Source organism: Mercenaria mercenaria, chromosome 13, assembly GCF_021730395.1.
Source record: "Mercenaria mercenaria strain notata chromosome 13, MADL_Memer_1, whole genome shotgun sequence".
In the NCBI taxonomy this organism is placed as follows: Eukaryota; Metazoa; Mollusca; class Bivalvia; order Venerida; family Veneridae; genus Mercenaria; species Mercenaria mercenaria.
The window spans coordinates 34,002,411-34,017,342 of record NC_069373.1 but is presented as its reverse complement, the minus strand read 5'-3'; the positions used below and the strand labels follow the sequence as shown (position 1 = coordinate 34,017,342).

The following is a 14,932-nucleotide window of genomic DNA, read 5'->3' as shown; positions in this document are numbered from 1 at the left end:
CACAAGAGTGTATCGGTCGGTCAGATACTGCACCTCTAAGGTTAGTATGAGAAAGGCTTAAAGCCTTGACAATTAAATTTGGAATTAGTTCACTGCTATCAACGAATATCTTTGACCACTAATACGGCCACAAATCTATATTTTCAATTACATTAATATAAAATATAATTCTTTGAATACATTAACGATATAATTCTTTATTCAGTAGCTATATTAGTATAATTGAATATAATTATACTAAATAAAATATATTAGCCACTATACATTTCTTAGTTATTTAATAACTGTGTCCAACTGAGTAATACAACTGTGTTTGTGATTATCTGTCCGTCTAACGTTAAGACTTGATTTTGATCACTTGCTGTCCGTCAGTCCGAGGTTATGCTGAGAACCTGGGGCCACTTACAGTCTGGTAAAAAAAACTTACCCCACCGTGCGTTTTCAGTCTTTTAGCACACTAATCTAAAATTACATTCAGGTTTATGTGTAGAATAGGCCTATACATATCGGCAACGTTCAAACTAGGCGCATCGATTCAGCAAGCACGTATACTGTATATCTAACAATTAGAACAAATAAGTGACACATTTAAACAGTATACCGTTTATATAAATCCTCCGGTATGAAAGATGATATTCTTGACAAATACAAGGTAGACCCCCAATCATAATCTGAGCAGCTGCCACCCAGAACCCAAACAAGACCCAGACATAAGTGTTTTATTCGTATTGTATGTCGTGCTGAGCTCGGGTAACCCTCATTGATTTTCGTTGAATGTACTTTTACTCTAGTCGGCTTAACAGATAGTAACTTTAAAGTACAAGATATTTTCTGCTGTAACCGTGTATGTTGTGAACGCCAAATTAAAACTAAGTATAGTGGACGCAACTTGACCCCGATGGTTGACCTTTGTATTATAATACATAATGAGGTACAACCTATTATTGAAAAGGAGTGTACGTAAAACACGAGCTGCATGAGAAAAAGGAGATATAAATTTGTGTAATTATAAGTTAGTGTATTAGAAAGTTTTAACGGATCAAATGTAAGTATATATACTTTGATACTGAACTGTATACAAACTAATTCCATATAAATATACACGGCTACCCTAAGCACCCTTGATTTCTACAATGAAATAATCGATATGAATAATCAGCCTAAGGTCAACCATCGCGGTCAAGTTGCGACTACTATACGGTAAAATATCGCATGTATTACACACAAAAAAAAGAAGTACCTCTTTGTTGTTTTAGTATGTATATGATATCGTTTAATGAAATAAACTGCCATAGAAGAAGTTTATTTGGAATTAATAAAGATGTATAAAGTATTGACTGTAGGGACATATATATGCTGATATCAGTAATATTCCACTAAATTTGGATTGATTGAAGGAAAAGGCGCGGTAATTGATGCGTGAGCAATTATTTACTCTGGTTTTATATCCTACTGAAGGAGCACCCAAGCGTTACTTGTTTACCTGGGGAAATCCCAATATGTATTGTGTATTATTTATAAGTTTTGTTAAATCAATAAAAACACGGGGAATTTATTTTTAAAGTTAAAGGAATTTTTGCAAGAACGGTAAACATTTTTTGTGTTGAATGGAAAGTTTTGTATGAAGCACATTCGTGTTAACTTAGGCTATATATCTCGAACACCAGGTAAGTAAGAACATACGTAGCTGGTTAAAGATAGATACTCTGATTTGTTCACGAATAACAAAACACTTGATACACGTTAGATGTTGATTGGAAATATTTTCAAAATCTGCTTTCTCCGGATCTGGTTGTCCAGTCAATGTAAAAATTTTGATCAGGTAAATTTATGCATATTATTTACATCACCATTGAAAATAAGATAAGTAGGAATGCACCAGCTATTCAGTAGAAATGCACCTTCTCAAGTTGCAATTATCCCATTAATCTAACTTGGATGTGTTGATAGTTATTTAATTTTTAACATATGAACTGTATGTTAAACGATACCTATGTTTTTAGATGGTTATTATCAGACTGAAGTCAAAAGAAATTATTGCAGCTTTTCAAATACTAATGCCAAAAAAGGCAGGTAATTCAAATATTTATATAGGACAATAAAACTTACATTCCTCTGTGCACTGGACCCTTTTTGCTAATGAAACTTACAGGATTTATAAAAAAAAAAATGAAAAATGTGAAAAATTTTCATGACTGCGTCATATTAAACAAGAATTTTGTGACGATAGTGTAACCACATTTAATTATTTTGAGGTTCGTTTACACCAGTACAAATGTACGACATGATCTGATGATCTATAATATACGTCTTTTTAAAAAGCACTGGACCATTCATATATATCAAATTACAAGTAATCATATACAGATATAGCCTTCTACCATTTACTCGGTTAATTAAAGGTGTATAGTGAAAAAGTAGTGTCCTTCATTATTTTGTAAATATCTTTTCTCACGTATGGAGGATATGATTAAGGTATGCCGTGTTTATTTGTTAAGGATTAGAGTCAGGCCTTGAGAAACAAAACTCAACAACACCAAATCATAGAAAGAAAGATTTGTTTGACATGAAAATTGAACAGCATGTAAAACATGTATATTACTTTACGAAACTAGTGTCAGAAACCTGATAAAAACATTGAATTCCGGAAAAGGACAGCCTAAAGGGGCTCCACTTCCGGACAGTTAAACGCCTTTAAAAACTCACCATTTTTAAAGAATAGTTACACATGTTCGTTTTGATGCATTTGCAATAGCGTGCGAGTGGTGAAATTTCGCATAACAATGTGGAACACAGTTTTCAGCAATTGTTTATCTTTATTTCTTTACAAATGGTATTCATTTTCAAAGGGAGACAACTTTTTCGAAATACTTTAGGTACAAATGGCATTCATTTTCAAAGGGAGACAACTTTTTCCGATTATTTTAAGTAATCGTCGAGAAAAGGTTGTTTCCCTTTGAAAATGAATGTCATTTGTAAAAAAATAAAGATAAACAATTGCTGAAAACTGTGTTCCACCTTGTTATGTGACATTTCACCACTCGCACGCTATTGCAAATGCATAAAAACGAACATGTGTAACAGTTCTTTGAAAATGGTGAGTTTTTAAAGGCGTTTAACTGTCCGGAAGTGGGGCCCCTATAGGCAGTCATATTCTGGAATTCAATGTTTATATCAGTATACTGACACTTGTTTCGTAAAGTAATATACATGTTTTACAGGCTGTTCAATTTTCATGTCAAACAAATCTTTCTTTCTATGATTTGGTGTTGTTTGATTTTTGTTTCTCGAGGCCTTCTTCGTAACCTTAATATATCGTGTTGTTTTCAGATATAGTTATTACGTTGTGCAGATCGTCACTATATTTGACTGCACTTTTAGATGTAAACTATTCCTGTTGGTGGCAATGCTTTATTAGTTAATACAATACATATGATAAGCATAATATAAATAGAATCGTTTAAAACTGAAGCATTTGGTAGCTTAAAAGATTTTTACCATAAACCCTCATTACACAATGGAAACAGTCTATAAAGTGAAATAGTTGTGTGAGCACCGTTTCTCACATGTTATATCAATGCAGCGGAAAAAGTATTTTTTCTATGTTATATGTGATAACACAGCCATACATCTCTTAGATTTTTCATATTTCTAGATACTTTTCCAGTACTTTGACTACTTTTCAGTACTTTGACTCGAATTGTACATATATCATTATATGTAGGTAACAGTGATTGTTGTCTTTCCAGCAGTAGATTTCTCAACATATTTTACCATGTAAAATTCTGTGGGTTTTAACTTTTTCTAAAAATAAATCGTTATATTGTTGACAAATTTCACTTTGTCTTGCCCATATTGACAAAATACACAGTAAATGTTTTTTGCAAATAAATGAAATATAACTAGATGTGTGTCCGAATGTTACCCCCTGCCCCGCTACCTCCTCCCCGAGTTCCTGCCACTGTACATGGTTTTGTCACTCCTGGTTAAATGCTTTTTAAGATATATTCTACACAACTTTAGCTCCTCCCCGAGCTCCTGCCACTGTACATGGTTTTGTCATTCCTGGTTAAATGCTTTTTTAGATATATTCCACACAACTTTAGAACTTTTTATGTGTTTTTCACTAAGTCAATTACCGTAACTTGGGCCTAGCTGAGTGTAATCCCAAAAAGAAGACCAGTTGCACGATGGTTTGTGACCCTACTAGGTGAAGTACATTTTGAGATACATGTGAAAAAACTTTTATCCTCATAATGCATATTTTTTTACTAAGTCAAGGGCCATAACTCTGGGTAAAATGTGTTTTAAAATATATATACATAGCACTTTATGTTTATTTTTCCCTAAGTCAAGGACCCGAACACGTGTAAATGATGCAGACCAAGTTTAATTTCAATTGAATTGGAACTTATAAGGAGGAGTTTATTACACAAGAGTGACGGACGGACGAACAGAATGACGGGCAATTCAAACACTATATGCCTCCCGGATCTTCAGCACCTAAGGATGACATTAATTTGGTGTCCCTTAAATGACAAAGTATCGGGAAATCAATGAAGTGTCAAATCATTTTTTATCTCGTATTACGTTTAATATTCGGAAATTCAGATTTTTTAAATGTTTCAGTTGTTTTTGTCTTTGCATATCTTAGGTATAATAAGCGACATATACCCACTTTATGATGTTTATCCAATGGTTCGTTGAGGTGGTGGCTATATGGCTGATGTCAGAAGGATGTGCACGATGTTACGGACAAGTCATAGACCCGTCGCTGTTTAGAAATGTTCTGGATGATGTAGCAAACAATGCACTGGGTGTGAACGAAATACAAGTATGTGTGATTGGAAAAAAAATCCCGTCTATTGTAATTTTATCGAGTTGAAAGGCTTCTGATATTTTTAACAGTCAGTTAGAATTTTAAACAATCATGGGACCCGTTTCACGATGCAACTTAGAACAAAATGACCTTAATTAAGTGGTATTTCACTATACTAACCTTTTATGTTCGGCTATTCAAATGACCAAAGTTGAACACAGTATAGCCTAATATCGAATCGAGGACATATGTTAACAAATGCGCTAAAAAAAAAGACGAATCTTGGAAGTCTAAACATTCTGTATTTGAAAGAAAAAGCAGCTACGATTGCTTCTTTGCATACGACTGATTTGCAATTATTATTATTATTTTTTATTTTGTTTGCTTTAGGCTTTAGTCCTAATATTTATTCGATAGATTGCTTAAAATTGGCATATAACTTATTTGTAGAATTATTTCAACTCTCTGACATATACGGACACACCTGTAGATGGACCCAGCTTGGCAACAGAGGTAAATTTGTGTATTTTTGTGATACGCGTTCTCAGCTGATCGAGTAAGGATGTAAAAGCCGATTACATTATGTGTGTTCATAGTTTTGATTTAAAATTTAAAAACTTGCATTCATGATAATAAAATATCAAGAAATATTTGGTAACCACACATTTCTAAGTAATATGCATATAAAAGAGCATTTTGCATTACATAACTTGCAAGAAAGTACTGATGTTTTACAAGTTATATACGCGTAGATATATATTTTTTGTAAACTATATATTACATTTTACGCGTAAATGATATTTCAGATTTTATAAATATTGTACGTATATTTAGAGTTTAGGATATCAACGTCTAATTATTGTTTCAGATTTCATCGTCTTTAAGTAGTAAATTTAATGGGCCTATACAAGCGTTAGGGAAACTTAAATCTGCAGTGGAGCGAGATATTTCTTCATTTCAAAGTGTTACAGGCCTAGATGAGTGTTGCCAAGCGACAGGAAATGTGTACAACGAAAGGTTCAGAAGCACGGTATAATGAAATTCATTTGTTACAATTTACATATCAAGGGATAAAAGCCAAAGAAATGTACCTGCTTTATATTTTTATCGCTCTCATCCCTCATATATTTTGGCTTTATTTTACTTTGTATAACAGAGAACATGCCTCATCCCATGTGCGTGAAATTAGCCAGAGCAGCCAGAGTAGCCAGAATTCAGCCAGAGTTTAGCCAGAGAAGTCAGAACTCTGGTTACTCTGGCTTGCCAGAGTTCAGCCAGAGAAGTCATAACTCTGGTTACTCTGGCTGGCCAGAGTAGCCAGAGTTCATTCAGCCAGAGAAGTCATACCTCTGGTTACTCTGGCTGGCCAGAGTAGCCAGAGTTCAGCCAGAGAAGACATAGCGCTGGTTATTCTGGTTGGCCAGAGTAGTCAGAGTTCAGCCAGAGTAGCCAGAGTTCAGCAAGAGTAGTCAGAACTCTGGTTACATATAGTTACTCTGGCTGGCCAGAGTTTAGCAAGAGTAGCCAGAGTTCATCCAGTATCTAGAACTCTGGTTACTCTGGCTGGCCAGAGTAGCCAGAATTTAACCAGGGTAGGCAGAGTTCTAGATTTTTAACATGTTCTGGCTACACTGGTCAGCCAAAGTAGCCACAGTAGCCCGAGTCACCAGGATATCATTTGCTCTGGTTACTCTGGCTGTTTCGAACAGAGTAGCCAGAGTTCAGCCAGAGTAGCTAGAGTTTCTAGGATTCTAACATGTTCTGGCTACTCTGGTCAGTCAGGGTAGCCAGAGTAGCCAGAGTAACCAGGTACCATGTTCGCAAAATATTTTCAGTCTTCGCTAACAGATTCTCCAAGTCCAATACGCTTTAAAAGCGAACAACATGGATCCTGACCAGACTGCGCGGGTATGCAGCCTGTTCTGGATCCATGCTGGTCGCAAGCCACTATGCTTGTTTTCTCATGGCACGGCTCAATTATTACATTTCATAATCAAATTCAGCTAAGACTGAAAAACTTTTGTGAACATGGGACCTGGTTACTCTGGCTACTCTGGCTGACCAGAGTTGCAAAAACATGTTAAAATCCTACAAACTCCTGACGACTCGGGCTACTCCGGCTGACCAGAGTAGTCAGAACATGTTAAAATCCTAGAAACTCTTGCTACTATGGCTGAACTTTGGCTACTCTGTTTGAACTGTGGCTACTCTGGCCAGCCGGCCAGAGTATCAAGAGTTCTGGCTACTCTGGCTACTCTAAATAGCCACTTGAAAATATTAATTAACTTGAAATTCAGTTTAAGCATGCTATTAAGATAGAAATAACATATAAAGTTTCATAATCAAATTCAGCTAAGACGGAAAATCTTTCTGAACTAGGTTACTCTGGCTACTCTTAAAATCCTAGACACTCTGGCTACTCTGGCCAGCCAGACTAACCAAAGCAAATAAAATCCAGGCGACTCGGGCTATTCTAGATATTATGGCTGACCAGAGTAGCCAGAACATTGTAACATCCTAGAAACTCTGGCTCTGACTTTTCTTGCTGAACTCTGGCTACTCTGGCCAGTCAGAGTAACCAGAGTTCTGGCTACACTGGCTGAACTCTGGCTACTCTGGCCAGCCAGAGTAACCAGAGTTATGACTTCTCTTGCTGAATTCTGGCTGAACTCTGGCCAGCCAGAGTAACCAGAGTTATGACTTCTCTTGCTGAATTCTGGCTGAACTCTGGCTACTCTGGCCAGCCAGAGTAACCATAGTTATGATTTCTCTGGCTGAACTCTGGCTACTCTGGCCAGCCAGAGTAAATAAGAGTTATGACTTCTCTTGCTACTCTTGCTGAACTCTGGCTACTCTGGCTAGCCAGAGTAACCAGAGTTCTGACTTCTCTGGCTGCTCTGGCTAAACTCTGGCTGAACTCTGGCTACTCTGGCTGCTCTGGCTAATTTCACGCACAAGCCTCATCCCCCACTCGTTCAGTCAACGTTGCGCATGCGTGCTTGAAAGAACAAAACTTCGTTGAGTCGCACATGAATGTTGACTTTTCGTTGCGCATGCTGGCCGAAAAGGACAAAAGCGACATTTTAAACAAAAAGTAAAAGAATGAATACGATGATACATTATAACGGCATCCTTAAAACTTAGTTGTTTCGCACATGAAATATCGACTTTCCTTTTATTTTACTGGCACCATAACGATAGAACCAAAAAAAAAGCCAAAGTAGCAGATGTCGCATGTGGTCAGATCGCAAATGACAGAACCGCTGAATTAAATTGTCAGAAATCAATCACTTACCAACTGTCTGTAATGACTACATTTCTCTGAGCAATTACTCATACTGAAAGCTGTTTGAATGACTTTGAAATTACCTATTACTTCACATACTGATCATGTTACCTTATATGACATATAATGGTCAGTTTAGGCAGTTTCTTGTTTTAGTCTTTAGTCTGCACATTTACTAGTCCGTATACATATAAACTTAGTTAATAAACTTCTTGGGGTGAAATAACCCAGATAAGTTCCTTTAACAGGTAAATACCAACGACGCATGTATAACAATCTCTGAAAATTCGCCCTCCACAATAAGATACCCAACTCAAAGCATAGTGGAAGTTATGAAGGAAAACTACCGCGATAATCCGGAGTTAAAGTGGCAGTACTTGGGGACTGAAGATGGAATACTCCTTAATTATCCGTCATTTAAGTTTTCAGCATGCAGGGACTATGATCCAAGATTCAGGTAAATCTCACAATATAGATATACGCTTTATAGGCATCGTTCATTTCACTTTTTTTTAATTGCGTTGCGGCGGTCTTCCAACATTGTTTTATAAGCATGCAAAACATCTTTCAGTGCAAACAAACATCTGCAAACATCCACGGGAAAGCTGAAACTGATTCGTTTTTAAAATTGTTGCTCTGAAGTGTTTTTTTTTTATGTTAATTAACTGTGAATTGCGAAATGGTCAGTGTCTGTTTACACAGGCTAAACTATTCTATATATTCTCAGAATGCTTTCAAAGAAGTAGATAGAAAAAATGTTAAAAATCACATACTTTTATTGAACGTACTATAAAGGTAATGTTTATTTTTTCTAAAGTTGCTTTCCTATCGTTTTCGAAAATTAAACAAAATATATACATGTATATATATATCATTATTTTCAGACCATTTTACGTGAGTTCTGCAACACCAGTCCAAAAGGATGTTGTCGTTGTAATTGACAAATCAGGGTCAATGAGTGCATTACACAACAACCAGCCTCTCATTCAGATTGCTAAACAAGCCGCAATTACGGTGTTACAGACATTAAATCCAAATGACAGGGTTTGTAAATCTCTTATGCCGTTTTGTCTCATGAATGCGTTGAATGCTGCACCAATCTCAAGGATACAAAACCGAGTTTAAGCACCAGTCTCAAGGGTATATAACTGAGTTTGAGCACCAGTCTCGAGGGTATAAAACTGAGTTTGAGCACCAGTCTCAGAGGTATAAAACTGAGTTTGGGCACCAGTCTCAAGGGTATAAAACTGAATTTGAGCACTAGTCTCACAGGTATAAAATTGAGTTTGAGCACCAGTCTCAAGGGTATGAAACTGAATTTGAGCACTAGTCTCAGAGGTATAAAACTGAGTTTGAGCACTAGTCTCAGAGTATAACACTGAGTTTGAGCACCAGTCTCGGAGGTATAAGACTTGAGTTTGAGCACCAGTCTCAGATGTATAAAACTGAGTTTGAGCACCAGTCTCAATATGGTATACAAGTGAGTTTGAGTACCAGTCTCAACGGTATAAAACTGAGTTTGAACACCAGTACCAAAGGTATAAACCTAAGTTTGAGCACTAGTCTCAGAGGTATAAAACGGAGTTTGAGCACCAGTCTCAGAGGTCTAAAATTGAGTTTGAGCACTAGTCTCAGAGGTATAAAATTGAGTTTGAGCACTAGTCTCAGAGGTTTAAAACTGAGTTTGAGCACTAGTCTCAGAGGTATAACGCTGAGTTTGAGCACTAATCTCAGAGGTATAAGACTGAGTTTGAGCACTAGTCTCAGATGTATAAGGCTTAGTTTGAGCACCAGTCTCAATATGGTATACAAGTGAGTTTGAGTACAACCAGTCCCAAAGGTATAAAACTAAGTTTGAGCACCAGTCTCAAAGGTATAAAACTGAGTTTGAGCACCAGTTGCAGATGTATAAAACAGAGTTTGAGCACCAGTCTCAATATGGTATACAAGTGAGTTTGAGTACCAGTCTCAACGGTATAAAACTGAGTTTGAACACCCGTTCCAAAGGTATAAAACTAAGTTTAAACACCAGTGTCAAAGGTGTAAAACTAAGTTTGAGCACCAGTCTCAAAGGTATAAAACTAACTTTGAGCACCAGTCTCAAAGGTATAAAACTAAGTTTGAGCACCAGTCTCGGATGTATAAAACTGAGTTTGAGCACCAGTCTCAATATGGTATACAAGTGAGTTTGAGTACCAGTCTTAGCGGTATAAAATTGAGTTTGAACACCAGTCCCAAAGGTATAAAACTAAGTTAAAACACAAGTGCCAAAGGTATAAAACTAAGTTTGAGCACCAGTCCCAAAGGTATAAAACTAAGTTTGAGCACCAGTCTCAAAGGTATAAAACTGAGTTTGAGCGCTAGTCTCAAAGGTATAAAACTGAGTTTGAGCACCAATCTCAAAGGTATAAAACTGAGTTTGAGCACCAGTCTCAAAGGTATAAAACTGAGTTTGAGCACCAGTCTCAAAGGTATAAAACTGAGTTTGAGCGCTAGTCTCAAAGGTATAAAACTAAGTTTGAGCACCAATCTCAAAGGTATAAAACTGAGTTTGAGTGCTAGTCTCAGAAGTATAAAACTGAGTTTGAGCACCAATCTCAAACTGCAACCTTATCAAGACTGCACTCGTGAGCATTTCCGTGAGTACTGAGGCTGATCTTCAGCTTATGCTCTATTATTACCTTGGACATGTGACTAAATAAATGTTTATTTGTACAATTTTAACATGTTACTGGAGTGAGATTTTATCAAAGTCAAATATTAACAAGAAAGAAAGCAGAGAGAAGTGTGTGTTACATCCCACGGGAAAAGTGATTCCCACAGGAACATTTTATTCCCATAGGAGTGAACATGATGTTATTTTGATGTTCATGATAGGGCGGCTCAGTTCAATTAGAAAACGATATTGAAAAAGTATTGAAAGTATTAAGTAAAATCATATTAACGAAAAGGTATTTCTTTTTGTCTAGAAATAAGGCTATTAGCATATAAAATGGTTTAAATTATACATAGATGATAAGCGAAGCAGTATTTGGTGTATGGCAAGGACTGTTAACTTGACATGTGTTTGTCGTTAGAAAGATATATTTTTATCGTCTTTCGTTTTCAGTTTTCTGTTGTTGCATTTTCGAGTGGTTCAGAAGTTCTCGGTGCAGGCATTCGAGACTGCATTTCTTCTTACGAGTTATCCGAAGCCACGCCCCTCAACATAAAATTCATTGAAGAAAGAATAAATAAAGTGTCGGTCAGCGGAATGACAAACTATGAGTCTGCATTAGACACAGCCTTCAAATTCTTCGAATCTTCGGCAAAAAATATAAGTGGAGAGTTCAGAGGTTTGTTTTCTATCAATTTGTTTGAAATACTGATGAGTCTAATGCAATTTATGTCAACTGTTTATACCAAATACTAAAATCTTCTACACACAATACTATGTTACGGATTTCGGGATATTTAGGGATTACTTGTAACTGGCACAAATAGAAAAATGTTGACATTTGTACTGCATACATTCTTCGATACTTCTAATGTATGAGGGACCTCTGTGTCCGATTACACTGCAAGAAGGGCCACCTTAGGTCTTCCTCCACCATCAAAGCTAGAAAGTCGTATATGACCAATGACTATGTCGGTGCGACGTTAAACCCAACAAAAAATCCTAACGTGCACTCCTGTTCCGACGAAAAATATTCCGATATGGTCATGTGCTTAATTTTTGTGTTGTGCTGTTTCGATAATCGCTCTTCTCATAACATTTTTGCGTATAGCAATAGTTCCACAACCTAGATTTTAATGAAACTTTTTTATAGTTGTGAATTCACCTACTTTCTGTCATATGATCAAATGAAATGTCCAAATGCTTAGATGTTCATATTCGCCTATTGTCAGTCGGAGTCTTGGTATTGCTGCTTATTTTGTTGTTACGATTTTGAATTATTTTACATCAGAGCCTATATACTGTCATAGTTAACCTAACGTTGACTTTTTACACTTAGTACTAGGAGTATTACCAGTCATTATTCCAGGTTATGTTATAAAAGAATTCTTACCCACTCTGCAATCAAATAAATAAGTACGTCTACTGTTATAGTTTCTATGACCCTGTAAACCTATGGCTGTGGTCATATCAAGCGTGATGTTGTTGTAAAGACATCTAGAATTCATTGTGCTTTGGTACCCAGTAGACGTTTTAAAATATTATCAAAAAGAAAGGGTGAGCTTGTTTTTAAAAGGTATCTAAAATAAGTATGACGTCTTTAATTCTGTTCATATTTCCCAGCAGAACGAGTGATAATGTTTTTAACGGATGGCGAGAAAACCGCTGGTGGAGATCCTTTGTCTCTGATTGCTAATAGAAACGGAAACATTGGAAACGAAGTTGTAATACTCACATACGGACTTGGAGCTTGTAAGTACTCTTCAAAATGCTTTTAATTTTAAAATTGAAAGAAAGGTTCTCAGATATGTCCATATCCAAGTTTATTTATAATTTCAAAGGACCAGCCCTTGTGTGGATGCCTCATAGCAATCAATATATTATACGTGTATATGTCCGTCCGTTTGTTTCACTATCTATCCGTGACCGAGTACATTTATTCGATTTTTCTAATCCCTAATCTGATAATTTAAACTTGACGCTAATTGATACTTGTATTTTAGTGCCGTAACTTTAATTTATTACCCTTATCGCGATATTAAGTCAACTTGTAATTGCCTATTTTCACAATTTTGTGCTACATGGTACCCGAATTCCTCCCCATTGTCATCAGGGTCAAGGTCCTAAGGGTCAAACTGGTCATAGAAACGGCATTTTATATCAGGTCTATGTGTTTCCCCATTTTGAGTTGAATACAGGTGGCATCTTGATGTCAGTCTGGTATATGTCACATTTTATAAGATAGTTGTATCACACTGTGTGACATTTTGTTTCTGTCACACTATGTGACTTTGTGTAAATTTTAATTATGTCACACTATTGAAACTCAAAATAAGCTTCCTTCTGCTACTGTTTCGATTCCCAGTTGCTCTACGGTTAAGATAATATAAGCCGTAGCGAGTCGTATTTGTTGAATGTAAAGATCCATTGACTGGTGGTTATCGTTTACAAATTTAATGTCTATGTTAACAACTAGAATACAGTACCGACAAATGATTATCAGATTATCAAAAAAGCAATTTCGATAAATATACGAAGTGTCACAGTTAATTTCAGCACTTCCCGAAGCAGCACAGACTATGTTAGCTCAAATGGCGAATCAGGCCAAAAGTAATTCTAGCAAAGGTGAAATACAGGTTTGTAAAGTTTCTTGCATGATTTTTATCGATATCTTACAGCTGACGAAAAAACACTTGCATTGTTTTAAGGAAATAGAAGTTTGTAAACATTTTAGCTCGACTATACTAGGTATATGGAGAGCTATCCTACTCACCTCGGCGTCGGCGTCGGCATCTTTCCGCGTCCACACCTTTGTTCAAGTTTTTTTTTACACTTTCTCTGTTTTCTCCTTATCGCTGTAATTACTCGATGGATTTGCTTTGAACTTTAAATAGTTATTCCTCATCATCACCCACATCATCTGGCAAAATGTCATAACTCTTACTCCAATATTTCATTTATTAACCCCCCCCCCCCCCCCCCCCCCCCCCCCCACTTTTACTTAGAATTTCAGGTTAAAGTTTTGATGCACTTTCACTCTATCTCAGTTTTACTAAATGGATTTGATTCAAACTGAAAGTCGTTGTTCTACATCATCACCCATTTCATATAACACAAGGTCCATAACTCTGGTACCAATATTTAATAAATTATTCCCCCTTTTTACTTAGAATTTCAGGTTAGAGTTTTATTGCACGTTCACTCTATCTCATTTGTTTTTGCCCTGTCCGTCCGTCCGTCCTTCCGTCCGTCCGTCCGTACGTCACACTTCATTTCCGAGCAATAACTGGAGAACCATTTGACCTAGAACCTTCAAACTTTATAGGGTTGTAGGGCTGCTGGAGTAGACGACCCCTATTGTTTTTGGGGTCACTCTGTCAAAGGTCAAGGTCACAGGGGCCTGAACATGGAAAACCATTTCCGATCAATAACTAGAGAACCACTTGACCCAGAATGTTGAAACTTCATAGGATGATTGGTCATGAAGAGTAGATGATCCCTATTGTTTTTGGGGTCACTTTGTCAAAGGTCAAGGTCACAGGGGCCTGAACATTGAAAACCATTTCCGATCAATAACTAGAGAACCACTTGACCCAGAATGTTGAAACTTCATAGGATGATTGGTCATGAAGAGTAGATGCCCCTATTGATTTTGGGGTCACTCCGTCAAAGGTCAAGGTCACAGGGGCCTGAACATTGAAAACCATTTCCGATCAATAACTAGAGAACCACTTGACCCAGAATGTTGAAACTTTATAGGATGATTGGTCATGAAGAGTAGATGATCCCTATTGATTTTGGGGTCACTCCGTGAAAGGTCAAGGTCACAGGGGCCTGAACATTGAAAACCATTTCCGATCAATAACTAGAGAACCACTTGACCCAGAATGTTGAAACTTCATAGGATGATTGATCATGAAGAGTAGATGACCCCTATTGATTTTGGGGTCACTCCATCAAAGGTCAAGGTCACAGGGGCCTGAACATGGAAAACCATTTCCGATCAATAACTGGAGAACCACTTCATCCAGAATGTTGAAACTTCATAGGATGATTGTACATGCAAAGTAGATGACCCCTATCGATTTTGGGGTCACTCCATTAAAGGTCAAGGTCACAGGGGCCTGAACATTGAAAACCATTTCCGGTCAGTAACTTGAGAACCACTTGA

The 14,932-nt window shown here is 36.8% G+C and overlaps 1 protein-coding gene across 4 annotated transcripts in view; it reads left to right on the top strand.

The window, feature by feature from the left end:
• The first annotated feature begins 1,341 nt into the window (after positions 1 to 1,341).
• Positions 1,342 to 14,932, top strand: part of LOC123528914 (VWFA and cache domain-containing protein 1-like) — a 29,788-nt gene continuing 16,197 nt past the window's right edge. The window contains exons 1-9 of one of the 4 annotated variants that reach the window (XM_053521504.1): positions 1,342 to 1,667; positions 4,655 to 4,834; positions 5,270 to 5,332; positions 5,688 to 5,849; positions 8,354 to 8,562; positions 8,990 to 9,149; positions 11,215 to 11,440; positions 12,385 to 12,513; positions 13,318 to 13,397. In XM_053521504.1, the coding sequence (XP_053377479.1) occupies positions 4,682 to 4,834; positions 5,270 to 5,332; positions 5,688 to 5,849; positions 8,354 to 8,562; positions 8,990 to 9,149; positions 11,215 to 11,440; positions 12,385 to 12,513; positions 13,318 to 13,397 (1,182 nt within the window). In that variant the 5' untranslated portion in view covers positions 1,342 to 1,667; positions 4,655 to 4,681. Of the gene's footprint in view, positions 1,668 to 1,689; positions 1,823 to 2,385; positions 2,476 to 4,654; positions 4,835 to 5,269; positions 5,333 to 5,687; positions 5,850 to 8,353; positions 8,563 to 8,989; positions 9,150 to 11,214; positions 11,441 to 12,384; positions 12,514 to 13,317; positions 13,398 to 14,932 lie in introns of those variants that run through there. The other 3 variants (XM_053521507.1, XM_053521505.1, XM_053521506.1) reach the window with 3 other exon arrangements.